This window comes from Lissotriton helveticus, chromosome 3_1 (genome assembly GCF_964261635.1).
Source record: "Lissotriton helveticus chromosome 3_1, aLisHel1.1, whole genome shotgun sequence".
Classification (NCBI taxonomy): domain Eukaryota; kingdom Metazoa; phylum Chordata; class Amphibia; order Caudata; family Salamandridae; genus Lissotriton; species Lissotriton helveticus.
The window spans coordinates 755,945,173-755,964,486 of NC_136061.1; the positions used below are offsets into that span (position 1 = coordinate 755,945,173).

Below are 19,314 nucleotides of genomic sequence, written 5' to 3' on the forward strand. Positions count from 1 at the left end.
CCCACAGCTCGATTGAGTCCTCCGTGGGGAAGTGTTGTTCTTGGTTTAGGGTGAAAAACACAAGGAGGACTGGGAAAGCGAGAAGGACATTAGGGATGTTAAGTAATGTAGGCTGCACTGTCCACTGTAAGAAAAAGACTCTGCATGCGTATATATCGTAAGTGAATATACAGACTCCGAGGAGCATCGACGTTTGCGTCAGCTCTCTGCTCTGATGTGTCCCTATTTGCTCCTGACGTAAAACTCAACTCCTTGAACCATGTAAAGCCATGTCGCAGTAAGAGGAGTCAAGAGGGTTCCACTCACCCATGAACTACCTCATCCCTGGATAGCAGACCTAGGCTACCTGACCTGTACAGAGTGTGTGCCGCATTAGCTATTCAAATCAATCTCACCCCGCAACTGTTTACGTTATTGTCGGCCCTCAGACCTACCACTGTCCACCCTGTCACAGTGCGTCACCTGTTTACCCATGTTCATTCAATGCACGTAGTGTGCTCCGACAACCTCCCCTTGCTGTTGTCCTGTAGTAAGAAAAGAGACATCAATTACGTATGCCCCCCCCCCACTGCACTCTGCGTAGTCAATTAAGGTCATTCAAGACGAAGAATAACCTTTCACCTTTGCTACCTCTATTATTTTGTAGCTCGCGAGTATCAATATTGCTTCGTTAGATGTAACAATTGCATTTGTATGATGTTCATTTGTAAAGTACTCCTGTATCAGTTCCGTTCCTAATGTGAAGCGCTCTGGCACCTTCCGGTTAAGTTCGCGCTATATAAAAACGCACAAAATTAAATAAATAAATTAATTGGCTGCAGCGATCTCCCCAGAGAAGTGGACGCGTAAAGGAACATCCAGTCGGAGGAACGCGAAGGGGAGGGGGGGGAGTGGGAGTACCGAGGATCGCATACGCATACCCTCCGATGACCACATATGCACAGGATTGCGCATGCGCGAATCAGCGACAAGATGGCGGCCATGTCGCCCCAAACAAAGCGCTACGTGGGCCCCAACCACGAGGACCCGCCGCAGGGCCAGAGCGGAGCGCCCGATCCTCGACTGACCTCGCGCGGTCAGCCCAAAGAAAAGAACCCCCCACCCCGCCCCAAAGCGAAATTCCGGCCAAAATCAAGTCCTGCGTGGGACCCAAACCATGAGGACACACACTGCAGCAGGGCAGCCCCCGCAGAAAGCGCAGGCACGGAAGGTGCACGTAGCCCCCGTAGAGGCTAATGGAAGACCCCCGCCCATCCCCCAAACCAGCAGGACGAGATGAGGCAGTGTCCAGCACCAGCCGCCCTGGCGTCCCTTCCCACCCACTGGAGACCCCTGGACCCAGAGGCCCGTCGGCCTAGATCAGCGCAGGTGCGAGGTAAGCCCCCCTGCCTGCAGCGCTATCTTCCCGCAGCAACCCGCCCCCACCCCAAGGCAGTTCCCGGAGACAGCGTACCAAGGGCAACACAGGCACAAGCCATCCTCCCGCCCGCCACACAAAGCCGCACCTAGACCGCCGGGCCCCCCTCTCACCGTTCACGCACCCGGGAGCGCCACCCCTGCCCCCCCTCATCCCCGCGCTGCCACCCTTCAACCCTGGCCAGCATGCAGCGAGGAACATGGCACCAAGGGGTCACAGCCGACAGCATCGGGAAGATCCCCACCTCCCTCACCCCTGCCCTCCCCCCACACCAAGAGAGAGGCAGCACACAGGGCGGAGCAAGCCGCGACCCCGCGGACAAACCACATAATAAGCACCCCCCCACGGAACGGACCCCCGCTCCCCCCGTTGACCGCCAGAACAAGGGACAAAAACCATCCCGAGCAGCAGCGAACCCACTCACCACAAGCCAAGAGCCTCATTACCAAAAGGCAACGGGCAGTCACCCGCTCGGGGTCCAGGCCGGGGAGGGCGAGGGTCAGCACGAGCAGCGGCCAACGACCAAAGAGGGCGCTTGACCCTCGCCCCATGGGCTATATAGTCCCCCTCCCCCTAAGACAAAGGAAGTGACATCACGGGGGGACCACTGATCTCCCCAACCACTAGACCGCTCAGGGTCTGTGCCATCCTATGGCACTAAGGGTGGCCGTCCTAGTAGGTGGCCACCTTTGGTGTCCCGGGGCAGCCAATCACTGTCAGCAGTGGCCTCACAGGGGTGCATGGTGGATGCAGGGAGCGGGATGACCGTGCGCAGGGGACAAGAGTGCCCCTTACTAACAGTGGACGCCTTCGGATTGTACACTGTTTTCCAACAAGCAGACATGAAGGATTCACTCTGAGAGCAATGGGGCAATATCGTGGCCGAGCTACAGCAATTTCCAACTATTAATTTAGTGACAAATTAGAATGAAAGGTGGATATGTGCACGATTTTGTTTCATTATTACACGGTGTACTGTACTATGTTGTTATCGGTCACGTGACGGGTACAATCTTAGTCTACTTACTAAAAGCAGTTTGCACCCGATGCAAAGTACCGACCGCGGCTGCTCGGTCCCACTGCTTTTCTCGTGCAATGGAAGGGCAGCACACTTGACAAACTGTCCCTGGGCAGTAATCCCTCTCACCTCTAGACGCACGCACTCGCAGATGGTGCTTGGGCATAGCCACCCCCATACGGGGTGCCGGGAAGCAGTACTCCTTGCACGTGGTGTCTGGGCAGCACTCCTGGTGGCACCTCAGAGACAGCTGCAACTAGCGGCAAATAAGTGTAAATGCTTTGACTTTCCTAGTATTCAACATAGCGTTACCCTCTTTTCACAGACTGCATGAGATTCAGATCTTTGAAAGCCATTGGTGGAGGTTCATTCAAAAAAGGCTCAGAGTGAAAAATAGCTCAGAAAAGGACAGGCCATTGAATGGCACAGAAAATAAATATGTACAACTAAAACACTGCTCCATTCGTTTTAGAAGGTCCAGGTGGGGTGGGGTGGCGTGGTTAGGGTAGCTCATCCTTTCAGGCATGGGAAACGTCTGACAGATGAAAAACAAGCACATAGTAAACTAACTCTCGTATGGGCTGTGAATTGCAGCAAAGCATCTCAAACAAACTGTCAGTATAAATTCAACATATACTTCATTTAACATACACTCTATGACAGAGGCATTTGTGTTACCCATGAACTCACCCGCACAACTCACTCACTGACTGTTTTTATCCCTAAGGTGCACACCTTGCTCATGCCCTGGTGCATATGGACAATGGAAGATGAGTAGCCTGCATTGCTACACGCCAGCTCCCTAGCCTTCCAGAAACCAATCACATCTGTCCTGTAGCGTTGAACTTGCAGCAGAGAAGGCCTCTAAGATGCGGACCAGGGACTTAGGACTCATCCAGGATTCATACTGGAACCTCTCAAACCCAGCTCTGTAACTGCTCTAACAGACCGCCGAGAACGAACCAGCTGTAGCAATAGGCACAAATCACACTGCGTGTGCGGTGTACACTTTGCATACCAGGCCGGACCGTGTAAGCCACTCCGATCCAAAATGCAAAGCACGGCATGGGCACCGTTACCAATGCTAAACAGAATAGACAGTGACATGGACTGGATGTCCCCGTGCATGCCACCCTCAGAAATGCAGCTGTGTACAGTGAAACAGCATCCAGCTCCGAGCCCGTGCGCCAGGGCCTCCCATGGCCCCCACCACCTCCCGGGGTCCCCAGGGCCCTCCACCTCCCGAGGCCCCTCACCTTGACAGCATCACCCAAAACCCCTTCCTCCCAGAAGCAGCCCCCGACGCAGCATCACTGCCACATCCCGGCATGGCTCAAGAGGCCCTGCGCTCGCCCACCGTGCTAGCCGCTGCCAGGCTTGCCTTCAGACTGAGCGCCTCATCCGCCTGCTAGGGACGGAGGGAGGGAGCTGGGCTACTGCCTAGCCAGCCGGGCCAACACAGGCTTCATTCACTGCGCTCGCAATCGGACCAGAGGACACACTGGCCTCTCCGATCGCAAGTCATGCGCTCCCCGGCATCAGACGCATTAAAAACAACCTGCACCACTGCGGTGGCTCTTGGCGCCCTCCACCCCGCGGGCTTCAAGGCACCGTGCTAACACTCCCCTCACGCCCGAGAGCTGCCCTGCTCAGACCACTCTACCTGGAAGGCCCTCATGGCCTCTGTGCTGTCCTCGGCCAGGCTGGTGTATGCAGGGTCGGCAGCACCTTATATCACCCCGCATCCTGCAGGTCCAACACTCCCTGTTCCTTCACATCACTCACTTCTTGCTCGGGTGCAAGCAGGCATCGCAACAAAACAGGCGGACCGGACACAGGGTGCATGTGATGGACAAGAAGCACATAGGACGTCAGCGGTTCTTTCATTCAGTTGCTTCTCTGTGAAATGGATCCAAAAAAGAACAAGTCTGCGAGTGGTGCGCGCGCGCGCCACTGCGAGACATGTGGTTTCAATTATCGCGCCTATGTATGGGCACGATAATTGAAACCACATGGCAGCAGTGCGCACAATAGACACCAATAGGCCATGGGCGGAGCAATGTGCCTGCCTTTGGCCAATTGGGTGCTGTCTTTGATTAAAATGATACCAAAGTGGATGATGGATGGAGCGCTTGAGCAAATCAAACACTCACCCCCAGTCAACTGATCTGGGTTTAATCCATCATCATTCTTTAGCTTACTCCACCACCCAGTTTAGACATGGGCATATGCAAATCAGTCTGACCCTGTGCCTCTTGGGAACAGTCCAGCCCGAACTGCCAAGCTATGTCTTCCCGGGACCGGAAACAAGCATCCTGGGTCCGGTTTCGGGTTCATAACCCTCATCAGCCAGGCTATCTTGAATCCAGTGGCAGAGTGAGCAAGGGACCCATGTCTGGGCATACCCTGCCAACTTAGGGCGAACAAAGCGATACCAAAGGGGATGATGGACGGAGCTGGACTGTTCCCATGAGGCACAGGGTCAGACTGATTTGCATATGGCCATATCTGAACTTGGGTGGTGGAGTGAGCTAAAGAGTGATGATGGATTAAACCCAGATCAGTTGACTGGGGGTGAGTGTTTGATTTGCTCAAGTGCTCCGTCCATCCTCCCCTTTGCTATAGTCTTTGATTAAAAGACGCACGCAAAGGCCAATAGCGCAGGCCAAAAGGAAAGGAAAAGCACTCGCACAAGCGTGTGCGATTCCTAGGTCCGTTTTCAAATCCCCTACATGAGGTCTCTCGCTGCACGAGCAGTGCTGCGCTCTGCAATGCTAGGCGCGAGACCTAACAACACTTACCGCAGAAATACTCCGAGTTAGTTCATGGGCTGCAGACAGCACAGTGCAAAAATAGGGAACACAGCTGCCTCTAAGTTGTTCAAAGCCAGTTCATGCTTTGAGAATTTCTGAGTAAAGTGCACGTGCTTGAAGATTGCAGCAGTGCAACAGCTTAAAAACAGGGACTCAGCTCAACCCTGAACCACAGTGTGTTTGTGATGTGGCACTCCGAGTATGAGTTCATTGGATGGAGCAGGGCTTTTTGAATGGATTATTCATTACCACATTCACGCCAGATCCGTGCAAGACTTTGATTGCATCATTTTTTAGGTCTCGGCCTAGCGTTACACTGCGCAGCAGTGTTCGCGCAGCCGAGAATTTATGTAAACACAGTGTGGGGGCTTGAACCCGCCCCTCTTCTCCATTGGCTGGCCTCGTAAATGCTGGCCAGCCATTGGAGGAGAGGGGCGTCACTCAGTTCAAGCCCCATCTTTTTCGGATTCGGGGGCGTGTTTTTTGCAGTTTTTAACTCTGTGACGTCATCCGTCACTCAACTGCAAAAACCACGCCCCGAATGCGAAAATGGCGGCACTATTCTTATGCCATTTCGGCCCGACCGCCACCGGAAAAAGTCGCCAAGTCCTCCGCCCCAGCCGGTGAGTGCTTGCTTTTCTGCCCCCCCCCCTGTTCCTCGTTCTGCTCGCTGCTCGCTTTTCGGCCCCCCCACCCCCTTGTTCATCGTCACTTTTGGTCTCTCCCATTGTGGTGCGCTCGTGCCCGTTGCCCCCGTTGCCCCCGTGCCTCGCGCGCGCCCTGGTACAGCCAGTCGTTGACCCCGGAGTGTTCTTTTTTCTGTCAGGCGTCGCCATCGATCGTTGATTCTCCTCAGAGGCCGTGGACCCGGCGCTTCGTTCCTACCCTGGGGCCCTTGCCCTGCCCGACCAGCGGCGCAATGTACCATCCGCACCCGTTGAGCCCTGAAGTCGGCTGCGGCCTGCTTCCTCCGCTGCCTCCCTTCCCTCCCCTCCCGACCCTGCCTCCGAGTCACCCCATGCCGCTTCTGCCGCCTTTGAAACCGCTGCCTCCTTTGGGGCCGCTTGGATCTGTGTGATCGCTGACATCGTCGGCCTCGCTGACATCCTACAGGAGGGAGATGTCGTCCAACCTCCCGGGAAGGGTGAGTGTTAAGGGGCGAGCACTGGTGGGGGGTGGAGAGGGGACTGTCAGAGATCATGGGAGTGATGGTACTGCAGGATATGAAGAGGAGCCTGAGAGAGATGATGGAGGGGATACGGGTGACTTCATGACAAGCACTGATAGGGGATGTGCAGGGATACATGATGATTGAGTGTGTGGGGTCAGGTTTGTCATGTTTTGGTATGGGGCGTCGCTAAACCAGCTGACTCTCTGCTCTTTACAAGTTAAACAACATTGGATTTCGAGATCTCATTATAGGGAAAATGGAAAACAGTGGGACCGGTGCAGAGTTAGGGTTGATGTTGGCTGTTTGAGGAGGTAGGGTCATCTTGCAGCAGCTGAGGTGGCGGAAACAGTATTGCTTGTGTTGGGTAATGTGGAAATGGAGCTCTATTAGAAAGAAGAGTGTCTTGTGCAGACATACTTGACAAACCCGTCACTTCTGTAGCACGCCACATTATATCTAGGCACTATACTGCTCTTGTCATTAGACAAAATTAAAATTGCTCCCCAGAGACGAGATGATTTTTGGTTTTTAATGGATTCCAGGTCCAATCCTTTCAAACGACACGCCTGATAGTTGTGGTTTGGGATTAATTATTGACAGCAAGGTGCATACTTTGAAGTCGTGGGTTACTAGGCGGCCTAAACGCAGCGTGTTTTCTGTGGCACCTTAGAGGCTCTGTACGGTCCAGGGCCCTCATTCCTGCCTTCTGATTACCGAGGGGCGGCATCTGATGTTAATGAGGGTTTGGCAGCAAGAGGGAGGGGGCAGGTGAGGCACAGTGCCAGGGGCGTGACAGTGCGCTCTACCCATGTCTGTCTGTCTGCGTGTCGCTCTCTCCTGGCTGTCTGCCTCACCCCCCGCCTGCCAACCTGTCTGGGCAGCTAGTTGGACAGACAGACAGAGCACAGAGCGAGATGTTGAGGGGCACATCACCCCATGGGCACTCTGCCACGGTCTTAGACCCTCGTACAGATGCAGGGGAGCGGCCCCAGGGCCTGCTGCCAACATTTCACCTGCGTGGCTCCTCCTTTCAACAGGGCGCTCTCGCTTCTCTCCTGTCTCCTTTACGTTCCCTCTCCCTCCGTCTCCTCCCTCTCCCCCCACACCCACTCCTCTTTCTCACACACACTCTTCCCCTCTCACAAACACAAAAACACTGTCTCTCTCTCTCTCCCAGAACACAGTTCACTTACCTGCACACAAGTATCCCCGGTATATACACCAGTCACGCATAAATGTCACACTCCCTCACACACGAACCCCACAAACATTGCACTCCCTCACACAAGAACCCCACAAACATCGCACTCTCATATACGAACCCCACAAACATCACACTCCCTCACACAAGTGGGAGGCTCTGTGTGTGTGTGTGTGTGTGGGGCTCTGTGTGTGTGTGTGTGGGGGGCTCTGTGTGTGTCTGTGTGTGGCTCTGTCTGTGTGTGTGTGTGTGGCTCTGTCTGTCTGTGTGTGTGGCTCTGTGTCCGCTAATACTCTCTACTACTCTCTAATGCTCACCTATTGCCATTGTAAATGACAATTCCATGTATTTCTGTTTTTAAATAAAAAATGAAAAAAATGCCCTTTGCAATGCCAATAGCTCTAACGTTAACAAAGCCGAGACCATTGCATTATAAATGCTTGTTCTAAAGTTTCATTCACTTTCGAGGATGGCAGAACTCCACAGGACAATTCTTGCCGTCTCCGGGTGTGTCACCATTATGCACTAGTAAACCAACTACTACCCAATGCTAAATACAGATAGGGACATGTTTACTTCGACCACTGTAGTATGGGCATACCAAGCACTGCCAGCTAAACCAGGAAGACAAATGCAGGGCAAAGAAAAAAAGATTATATATATACCCCCAGATTCATCAAAGTCCTGTTTTGCGAGTCCTTAATAGCGATTTTTAAGGAATCGCTATTAAAGACTCACAAAACGGGATGCATGTAGAAATCGCAATATTGTTTGCGATTTCTACTGCTTCCTTATTTGCGATTCGCTAATTGCTAATTGCATATAGGGAATGGCTTTCCCATTCATTCCTATGGGCCTAAGGGCCCATAGGAATGAATGGGGAGTCATTCCTTATTTGCGATTAGCAATTAGCGAATCGCAAATAAGGAAGCGATTTCAAGGGTGCCAGGGTGTCCAAAGGACACCCTGTAGCACCCCTGAAATGGTAATGTACACTGGTGTTGCGCACACACATGTCCAAAGGACATGTGTGTGTGTAACATACAACTTAGAAAAATGCACTAAAGTGCATTTTCCTAAGTTTTCGCTATTTACCACGTAGTTAGACTGCGGTAAATAGCGGCCCCAGATTGCGAATTCGCAATTTTAAAATGGTTCATGAATTGCATTTAAGGAATCTCAAATTGAGATTCCTTAAATGCAATTATTCACAATTTAGCGATTTCTAGAATTGCGATTTTTGCATTTGGGATGATGAATCCAAATGCATAAATAGCGCTCGCAAAGGGCCAGATTCTCAGAATCTGGCCCTTTGCGAGACGATTTTGGCTTGATGAATCTGGCTGATAATTTTTTAAAGGCAGTCTACTTCCTGTACATATGTCCCCCAAACCTGCTTGCAGTCTTTGTACTATGAAGATAGTAAACAGACTATACTCTGCTGTGGCATAGCTATAGTTGTGAATGTGGATGCCGCTTTAGTTCTGTATCCCTATGATAACAGACCGCAGCCCATAGTCTGTTTACCGTGTTAGTAATAGCTAAACTACTGGCAGCCAAGGGGATAAGTTGCTGGGTAATTTCAACTTCTCTTTGTTTCAAAAATGTATTTGCTAGTTTGGGGCATATCCATCACTAAAGGTACAGGGAAAAACCAGCACTGCCTCGTGGAATTTAAAGTTCTCCTTCATGTCTTAATAGATGATGTATTTGAGAATCGGCAGGCCCAGTTGGCCCACAAATGTGCATGACCTACCTTAATTTCCTCTGGTAAAACTGCAAATACTCATTAAAATAGGCCATTTCTGATCATGCAAGCAGGCCTGTTCAGTGCTATGTAATAGTGTGTGTTGGAAGAGACGGCTAGTACATAAACCTATTGTTTTATGGGAGAAACGAAAAATTACACAGAAAGAAAAGTAACATTATTTCATTTTCTAATGGTACTCTTGCTTAACCTATAATATTTATGGTTAAATACCTTCACCGGGACAGGCACGTGAAAGGTAATACACATCCCCTTCTTGTACCCTTGCAGAATGTATTTGTGCAGCTTTCCTTGGCTTACAGAAATGACAGCTATACACTGGAATCCAGACTCCACCAAGCAGAAAGGGAAAGGAACCTAACTGAAGAAAATAACGAGAAGGAATTGGAGACATTCAAGACATCCATCACAGTAAGAGGGCCCTATTCAAAAGCTCTAAGGAGTAAGGAGGAAATAAATATTTAATTTACCTGAAGATTCTTTTAATTGGGATATTAATAATATTGTTCACGGTCCTTTTCAATAAAACCTAAACTCTTGTTCAGACAAAATCCTAAAGGAGGCTTTCATGGTGTACATTTAGCCAACATATTTGTCTGATTGACAAAGGAATGAATTCATTTATGGACAGTGCTTAATTAGTAAAAAATGAAAAACAAGTGCAGGAGTCTATGGTTTTTATAGAAGCCTGCCAATGGAGCTGACCAATACCAGGGTTTACGAATAGCAAGATTGACCAGTCTTGATTACACCATTATGCCTCTTTCTTTGCCCACCCCACACTTCATGTCTCTTTATTTCACTTTTGTATGTACTTTTTAATACCTGCTCTTACTGTTAGTCACCTTTACCTATCATTCTCTTCCACTTTCGTTCTCGATTTTCTGCCTTTCTTTATCGTGTTCTGGGACGAACTCTGATCATGAAAAATAACTTTCAGTCCCCAAAATCAGTGCCAGTACTCAACACTTGCAACTGCATGTGCAAATCATGCAATCCAAATTAATTAATTTATAAAGGTTACTTTTGCATGTTTCAAGTACCTCTAAAACTTTAGAACACTAAACATTATTTTGAATTGTATCCATATTTTGGAATGCGCCAATTATTTACTGATACTCATCATTACTGCGCTTTTCCACCTCCACTCCAGTACTTACTTTTTGAGGTGTGTCCGTCTCCCCCGTACACAGTGAGACCTAGCTAAAGGACTTTGTGGAGGAGGATGTGTAGGTAGAATTCTTAGAGGAGGCCTATAACAATTATGCCACCACTGGTCAGCACCCAAAGTCCACTGAGTAACCACAGCAATTACTGAGTGTTAGAGATTAGAGGAAACAGTTCAAAGATAAACCAACAGGCACCACAGATAGAGGGACAACTCTCCCAAAGTCCAACTTAGGTAGAAGCAAATTAAACTGCCTACACTAAAGCAATGGGAAAGACAAGCCAAGACCAAAGCATAAACAAAGAGACCATATAAGTACAAGAAAGAACTGACCGTCGCCAAAGCAATAGAAAGCTGCAATAAGAAAATCCAGGCCAAAACATAGGCATCTGAAAGAGGTAAACAGAGAGACAACAGCTAAGACCAAGTTCAGATCCAGCATGAGGAACAATTCAATCTGGTGGCCAAAGAAGGAAGATATATGGGGAGGCAGTTCCCCCATAACATCTGACATAGCTGAAAGGCTACGCAACTGAGTAAGGTAACCGCATCAATAAGAAAACATCACCAGATGGCTAAGTGAAACCACCTAATGGATGAAGGCAGGAGACCCAGAACTGCACTGAATCCAATTCAGAAGACCACTCAGTGGAACCACAAAGCAAAGCAGGACGGATGAGGGGAGGTCCGACAGCAGCCAAGCAGCCAGTGAATCAATGCTCAGCCTAGCAGCAGGGAGCACGAAAGGAAGCAAGAGAGGCAAAATTCAAATCTCTCAAGTTAAGTTCAGACCATAAAGCCATTTTATTTTCCGTTACTGTGAGTCAAGGGCAGCCAGTTTTCTCTAAGAATCAGCAGCAAGTCACCTACTAAGACTGGGCTAAAATTAATGCCGCCACGCTACAGGAATTACTTCTTAGGACTAAACCTGACCCTGGACCTGACTGTAATCTGGCCGTTGAGAGGGTTTCTTCCTGGATAAAGACAGCGGTAAATATGGTAGCACCAACTAAAAGCTTTATTCCTAAAAGAAAAAAGCCATCAGAACCCTGGTTTACAGAAAAACTCAGGGCACAAAAACAAGTATGCAGAAGGGCTGAAAGAAAATGGAGATTCAACTATGACCAAAACTTGAAAAGTGATTAAACATGAACTCTGATTGATTATAAAAAATTGGTCATAGGGGAAAAAAGCTACTACTTCACCAGAAAAATCAAGGAGGCTAAGAATTCCAGTAGGGAGCACTTTATGACAGTTAAAAAACTAGCAAATCTCCCAGTTAGGAATCAGTTGGACAGTAGCATCGAACTCTGCAATAACCTTTGACCGTGTTTCGTGGACAAAGTCTCTAAGGTGTACAAACTATTTATGATCACAAAAACAAGTATGCAGAAGGGCTGAAAGAAAATGGAGATTCAACTATGACCAAAACTTGAAAAGTGATTATACATGAACTCTGATTGATTATAAAAAATTGGTCATAGGGGAAAAAAGCTACTACTTCACCAGAAAAATCAAGGAGGCTAAGAATTCCAGTAGGGAGCACTTTATGACAGTTAAAAAACTAGCAAATCTCCCAGTTAGGAATCAGTTGGACAGTAGCATCGAACTCTGCAATAACCTTTGACCGTGTTTCGTGGACAAAGTCTCTAAGGTGTACGAACTATTTATGATCAACCATAACACCAAGACCTTACCTAACTATCCCAATCCGCATCAGGGCATACCAAACCTTAAAACGGGTTTCTGCTTTACGCTCCCTTCAGTAGAACAGGTCTGCCAGGTAGTAAAAACCATCAGATCCGGAGATCCAACTGACCCATGTCCGCCTAAATAATGCATCTATTCTCAGAGATGCTCAGTGAACAGCTATACGGCGTGTTCACAGAGGTAATCCAGTCAAGACTCTTCCCAGATCCCTGGAAAACAGCATCAGTCATTCCACTGATAAAAAAATGGAATATGGACCCTAAGGAACCCAGAAGTTATCAGCCAATTTCCAGAATCCCTTTTCCAGCTAAGGTGTTGGAGAAGCTGATTAACAAACAACTGACAGATTTCAAAGCATCTAGAAAGCTTCTGGATCTATCACAGTATGGGTTTAGGGAGTAATACTGAACTGAGACAGCTCTGGTCATGGCAGCAGAGGGTCTTAGAAGTATTCTGGACGCGGGAGGGAAGGCTGCCCTGATCCTATTAGATTTATCGTGGCCTTCGACACCGTGAACCATGAGATACTCCTCACTCGTCTAGAAGAATTGGGGGTTCAAGATTCTGCTCCTACGCTGTTATCCTATTTTCTAAGGGTAGGACATTTTCAGTGTTTCTGGGAGAATTTGCATCTAATTCCTTCAGGTCACCGTGTCGAGTGCCTCAGGACTCGGCCTTGAGCCCTACTCTTTTCAACATTTATGTTGCTCCCCTGGCCTCAATCATCCGGCAATGTGGGTTTTTGCCGGTCTCTTTCGCGGATGACACCCAAAAAGTGGTGCCAGTATCTTGCAACGTAGACGAAACAACAGACCGTTTCAGGGATTGCATGATGCAAGTGAACTAATGGATGCAGCTTAACTGTTTAAAGTTGAACTGCTATAAAACAGAGGTCATGCTTCTAGGCTCCAGTGCGGATTTCTGGACCCCCAAATGGTGGTCGGACAGTCTAGGCGACTGCCTTATCCCAGTATGCAAAGTCAAAAAGCTGGGAGTCATATTTGATGAGAAATTGACCTTTACCGTCCAGACTAATAATCTGTCCTCATCCATTTGGTATATATTAAAAATGATCAGAAGAATATGTTCCTTTTATCCCCCTTCATTCATGCAAAACAGTGGTCACGGCGCTGGCCTTGTCTAGATTAGACTACGGCAATGTTTTATATGCAGGGATTCAAGCCCAATATCTAACTAAACTGCAACGTCATCAGAACACAGCAGCAAGGCTAGTGTTGGACATTCCCAGATCCGAATCAGTCTCCCAAAGACTAAGGGCCCTTCACTGGTTACGAGTGGACAAAAGGATAAACTTTAAGTCTCTGTGTCTGGCAATATGACCACAGTTCCTGAGAACACACTTCGAATGGTACAACCCAGCAAGAAGTCTAAGATCCACTCACGCAAAACTTCTTCAAGTGCCCAAGTTCAAGCAGGCTAGGTGGGGAGGAAGAAGTTTCCTGTTGAGGATAGCCACGTTATGGAACCTTCTACCCATCGCAATAATAAGTAGCCCGTCGCTTCTGGCTTTCAGAAAGGCAGTCAAAACATGGTTGTATCACCAGTTGAGCCAGAGTCGCACCTTTGCAATAACCTAAGCTCATCAAACAGTAGCGCCAAGACACCCTCAGGCATTCGAGCACTTTACAAGTTTACTAATCAAATCAAATCAATCAAAACCAAGTAGGAGCAGAAGAAACAGCCAAAGTGACCATCCCCGAACACCACAAGCACCAAACCCAGCAGGTAGCACAAAAGGAAGCAAAAGTGAGTAAAGTCAAATGCCTCAAGCCTGAAGACTCCCAGAGAGCAACAGGGAACCTGAATGTTGGAAGCAGTAAAGGAAGCATGATTATCCAGACTTAATTCCCCAAGCCCAAAGCTCTACATGGAGCATATGAGAAAACCAGAGTAATCTAAACAATGAAGACCCCAAGCCCATCATGTCATATAAGTGGAAGCCAGATCGGTCAGAGCCATTTACCGCAACAGCATTCAACCCAGAACAAAGGAACTAGCGTGCGAGGGGGGACAAGATAAAAGAGAGTGATGGCAAAACTGGCAGAGCAATGATCTGAGAGTGCAGACCCCATACACCTTATCACTAATGTAGGGGCTTGACTGCTTCCTAAAGTCATCCACCACAGGAAACCCTACTGCACATGCCCACAGCCACAAAAAAGCGACCCACTGGCCAAGAAAATCCAAAGTCAAAGTTAATAAAGAACCCTAAATTGGTCATTATCCAAAAGAGAAGACCAACATGGGCCTAACACACCCCAAGTGGCAAAAGAGAACAGCCCAGCAACAGGTCAGTTATCAAACCTACTTAAGTACAGGGCATGAAAAATGGAGGGTAAAAATCCAAAAAACAAGAAGACAGAGTGCAGACAGCACCACATCAATGTAGGGAAGGCACTGAAATGTCCAGAGGAGAGCCAAAGGCACGAGAAGGCCAGCTAGAGAACCAGTAGTGCCATCACCCAAGATTAGCTGACTTGGGTCCGGCTTCTGGAACAACCACAGCACCAAGACCGCCCTCATTGCCGCCACCGACGACATCAGGATCCTGATGGACAAAGGGGAAACAGCCGCCCTCATCCTCCTGGACTTATCAGCAGCCTTCGACATGGTCTGCCACCGCATCCTGACAGCACACCTCCATGACGCCGGAATCCAAGAGAAGGCCCTGGCATGGACCACATCCTTCCTCTCCGGCAGAACCCAGAGTGTCCGCCTCCCACCCTTCCGCTCAAAGACCACCGAGATCATCTGCGGCGTCCCACAGGGATCCTCCCTCAGCCTGTCGCTGTTCAATATCTACATGGCACCGCTCGCCCAGGTAGCACGACGACACAACCTCAACATCATCTCTTACGTGGACGACACCCAGCTGATCATGTCCCTCACCGAAGACCACCTCACCGCCAAAGACAACCTCCACAGAGGAATGAAGGCCGTCGCCGAATGAATGAAGGACAGCAGGTTGAAGCTGAATTCAGACAAGACGGAGGTCCTCATCCTCGGCTCCACCCCCTCAGCCTGGGACGACTCCTGGTGGCCCATTTCGCTAGGAACACCGCCAGAACCCACTGAACACGCACGCAACCTGGGGATCATCCTCGACTACACCCTCTCCATGACCCAGCAAGTCAACGCCGTCTCCGCGTCTTGCTTCAACACCCTCCGAATGCTCCGCAGAATCTTCAAATGGATCCCCTTCGACACGAGAAAGACCGTCACCCACGCCCTTGTCACCAGTAGACTGGAACATGGGAACTCCCTCTACGGAGGAACAACCAAGCTACTGGGACGGCTCCAACGCATCCAGAATGCGGCTGCCTGACTGAATCTCGACGCCCCACGACGCTGCCACATCACACCCCACCTGAGAGACCTGCACTGGCTCCCCGTCGACAAGAGGATCACCTTCAAGCTCCTCATCCACGCACACAAGGCCCTCCACGACACCGGACCTACATACCTCAACGACTGACTCAGCTTCTACACCCCCACCCGCAGCCTCCGCTCGACCAGCCACGCCCTCGCCACAACCTCTCGCATCCGGAAATCCACCGCCGGCGGCAGATCCTTCTCCTACCTCGCCGCCAAGACCTGGAACTCTCTCCCCACCCACCTACAACAGAGCCAGGACCTACCAACCTTCAGAAGACTTCTCAAGACCTGGCTCTTCGATCAGTAGCAGCCGCCCCCCCCTCCAGCGCCTTGAGACCCTCACGGGTATGTAGCGCGCTTTACAAATGTTGTTGTATTGTATTGTACTTAGGCTAGGAAATGTCACATTGAGCAGCCCAAGGAGCCACAGGACCTGACACATACAGGTCCATCTATCCTTACCTACAGGAGGCAGGAGAGGCAGCAAAGATCTTACACTGAAGCTCAGCAGCAGAGATACTCAAGTGCACCACCCAAATTGGCAACTAAGGCACGTAGCACATAAGTAATACCAAGTACAGGCCATCAGTCATGAATACATTTGGAGGCCCCCTCATAGAACTATCAATGATAACTGGTAAAGAAATAAAAAAAAAATTGTAGGCCTAAGTCTACAAACATTAACAGAGCTAAACCAAATTGGAAAGACCCAACACCAGGGTGGCAGTCATACAAGCTCTTGTCACCAGCAGACTCGGCTACGGCAACTCCCTCTACATAGGAATCACTGCCCAGCTCAAGAGGTGACTCCAAACTGTCTAGAACACAGCAGCCAGGCTCATCCTCGCTCTCCCCAGATGAACGCACATCATCCCTCACCTGAGGAAACTCCACTGGCTGCCAGTCTTTTTCAGTGATCAGTGCACTTCATCTATGCATTCTGAGTGGTCTCAGAAATGTTCTATGTTCTTTGGTGGCTTTAAATTTCAAGTTTGTGCCTCTCAAAGCTTTTAAGTTCTTGGGGCCATATGTACAACCATTCCGTTTTGATGGTCGCGAATTGCGATTTTTTCCGATTCGCAAAACAGAATGTACAAATGTGTCTTAGACACATTTAGCAATTCCCAATGTAGTCACAAATTACCTGCCTCATCAATATTAATGAGGCAGGTCACAATTTGCGACCCATTGGGAATGGTCTACTATCACAAGGATGGTGGCCTGCTGGGGACAGCAGACCACCATGTCTGTGTTTGCTTTTTAAATAAATCAACATTTTTTTCAAATGCAGCTTGTTTTCTTACTGGAAAAAGGGATGCGTCAAACGCAAAAAATGAAAAGTTTTCTTTTAATTTTATAAGGGCAGGCAGTAGTCCATGAGACCATTGCCTGCTTTTAAAAATATTATCGCATGCATTCACAAAGGGGAAGGGGTCCCCTGGCGACCTCTGCCCGTTTGTGACTGGATTACCACCTACATGAAGTAGGTGGTAAACTCCGATTGTTTTGCGGCCGCATTTGTAGTTGTAAAGCAATCGTACCTTCCCCTGCAATTCAGTATTAGGAAGGGGCATGCTCCTTCCTTATAGCGACTCGCAAACCCTATTTTACGAGTCTGTAATAGGTTACTGAGTCACAAAATAGGGTTTGTGCCCTTTTTAGCTGTCGCAGACGGCCCAATTTTCCGTTTGCGACCGCTAAAAACGGTCATACATCTGGCTCCTAGTTCATAAACGTGGATCACTAAAAACCCAGGGTTAGGGGAAGTGCCATCCCACAACGCTTGACCCCTGATGACATCATAGTTGTGACCCATATGCTACCCGTAAATCCTGCACACCCTTCTATTTGTTGGTGACGTTGGAGAAAAAAACATAGGGCCCTTAAAGCTTTCTTGTTATTGTTTGTTCCTTCCATGTCCTTGTTACCTCCTGGGGCACGAGGTTACAAGGGCAACCAGGGCACCACTTGGCTTGCAATGGCCAAGCCAGAGGTAGAGCTTGCTTACTTTGGCATCCCTTAATTGTCCCTAAACGACACAAATATGGAGCTGTTCCAAAGCAGCAGAGCGTGATAACTATAATACAGGAATCACGGATTGGCACATTAGTATATAGTAAACATGGCATTCATTTTTCGAAATGTGCCTCCGTTTACATTTTAATAATGAGCCAAATTATTCTTTCCAGGCATCTGCATCTCTGTGGCAGCACTCTGATCACAGAGACGCTTATCAGAAGCTGCTGGAGGACATTGCTGTGCTGCATCGCCTAACAGCAAGACTCTCCAGTCGTGCTGAAATGGTTGGAGCCGTGCGCCAGGTAAGAACTTTAAAGTTGCATATTTTATTTATTGCTACACACCGATTTATTCTCATGCCGACATGCTCAAATTTGTTTAAAGAATCCAGAGACACTTATTTATTTGTAGCAAGCATGCTCGTGCACTGTTGAATGTCCACTTTATGTGTAGGTGAGGTATAAAAATGTCAGCCTCCAACACTGTGTCACGTGACCTTCAAATTTTTGTTTAGTGAACCTTGTCCTGGCAACCATGCCGATAACCCCCTGTCACTCGTTCACACAGCCTCATTGCTAAGGTGCCTTTTCAACAATGCCTGCAAGGAGATTTGAGCAGATATTCTAGTCATGAGAGAGGGCTTAGCTATCATTTCCTTGGAAGGTCTGTGTAGGCCTTCATGGGTTGGAAAACATGAATATTACATGGCTGTGCCCTTTGCAAGGAAACCAATAAATCTTATTTGCAAAGTCATGGCAATTTACTTACAGCCTTCTCAAGTTTAATCCTGCTACTGCAACATGGTAGGTAGCACCCATCAAAGAACGAATATTAAAAAAATATGCACCTACACTGGTCCTGTGACTATAACAAGCATTTACAATGCAATTGGTCTCACATTTGCGAGAGTTTAAGCTATTCGCACTGTAAATGACAATGTGCTTGCAAAAAAGGTTTTGAGCTTCAGGGTAATAGCTGGGCGCTCTGCTTAAAGTGGACGCAAATTGTGTAGTACAAAAGTAGGGGTGTGGTGCAACTGAATGAGGGGAAAAAGCTGGGCTTACGGCTATGAGAAGACGACAATCGCGTCCACTCATTGGGCAACTTTTAATCCTTTTAATCGCTGAGACAAAACTCCCAAAGTAAAAGGAGTAATCCATTACATTTGGATGCTCACAACGAGCATACAATTGCCCTGGAAACCACCAACAGAGTCACGGGCCCTGCCGGGTCGGAATTATCACCGGTGGAGCGACTTCTTATCAGTATCTGGCTCTACTACAGCCCTGAGGAGTCGCGGAAACACTATTCCGAATGCGACGAAACACGTGTCGGCTAGCTGGTTTTGAGAAAATTAAAAGACTCAACTGTTGATACACTGTACAGGAAACCCCTGTGTTGTTTCTGTTAGCTTTGTTCTTCGATATATTTGTGTCGACACTGGCACAAACGTTTTATTTTGCTTTGTTGTGTGCATAGGGTACTCTTTTGTAAATTGTAAATGACAATGCCTTTTATTTCTGTTTTGATAATTAACATAAACAAAAGGCATTGTCATTTACAATGCCAATAGCTCAAACTCTTGTAAATACGAGATCTATAGCATTTCAAAGAAGCGGCCTCCATTGTCCCG

General features: G+C 48.5%; 1 protein-coding gene across 1 annotated transcript in view; it reads left to right on the forward strand.

Annotated features, from left to right (window-relative positions):
- Window positions 1-19,314, forward strand: part of IRAG1 (inositol 1,4,5-triphosphate receptor associated 1) — a 589,242-nt gene that overhangs the window by 488,784 nt on the left and 81,144 nt on the right. Inside the window, exons 12-13 of the mRNA XM_078680946.1 lie at window positions 9,659-9,799; window positions 17,852-17,983. Coding sequence (XP_078537072.1) covers window positions 9,659-9,799; window positions 17,852-17,983 — 273 coding nt within the window. The remainder of the gene's footprint in view (window positions 1-9,658; window positions 9,800-17,851; window positions 17,984-19,314) is intronic.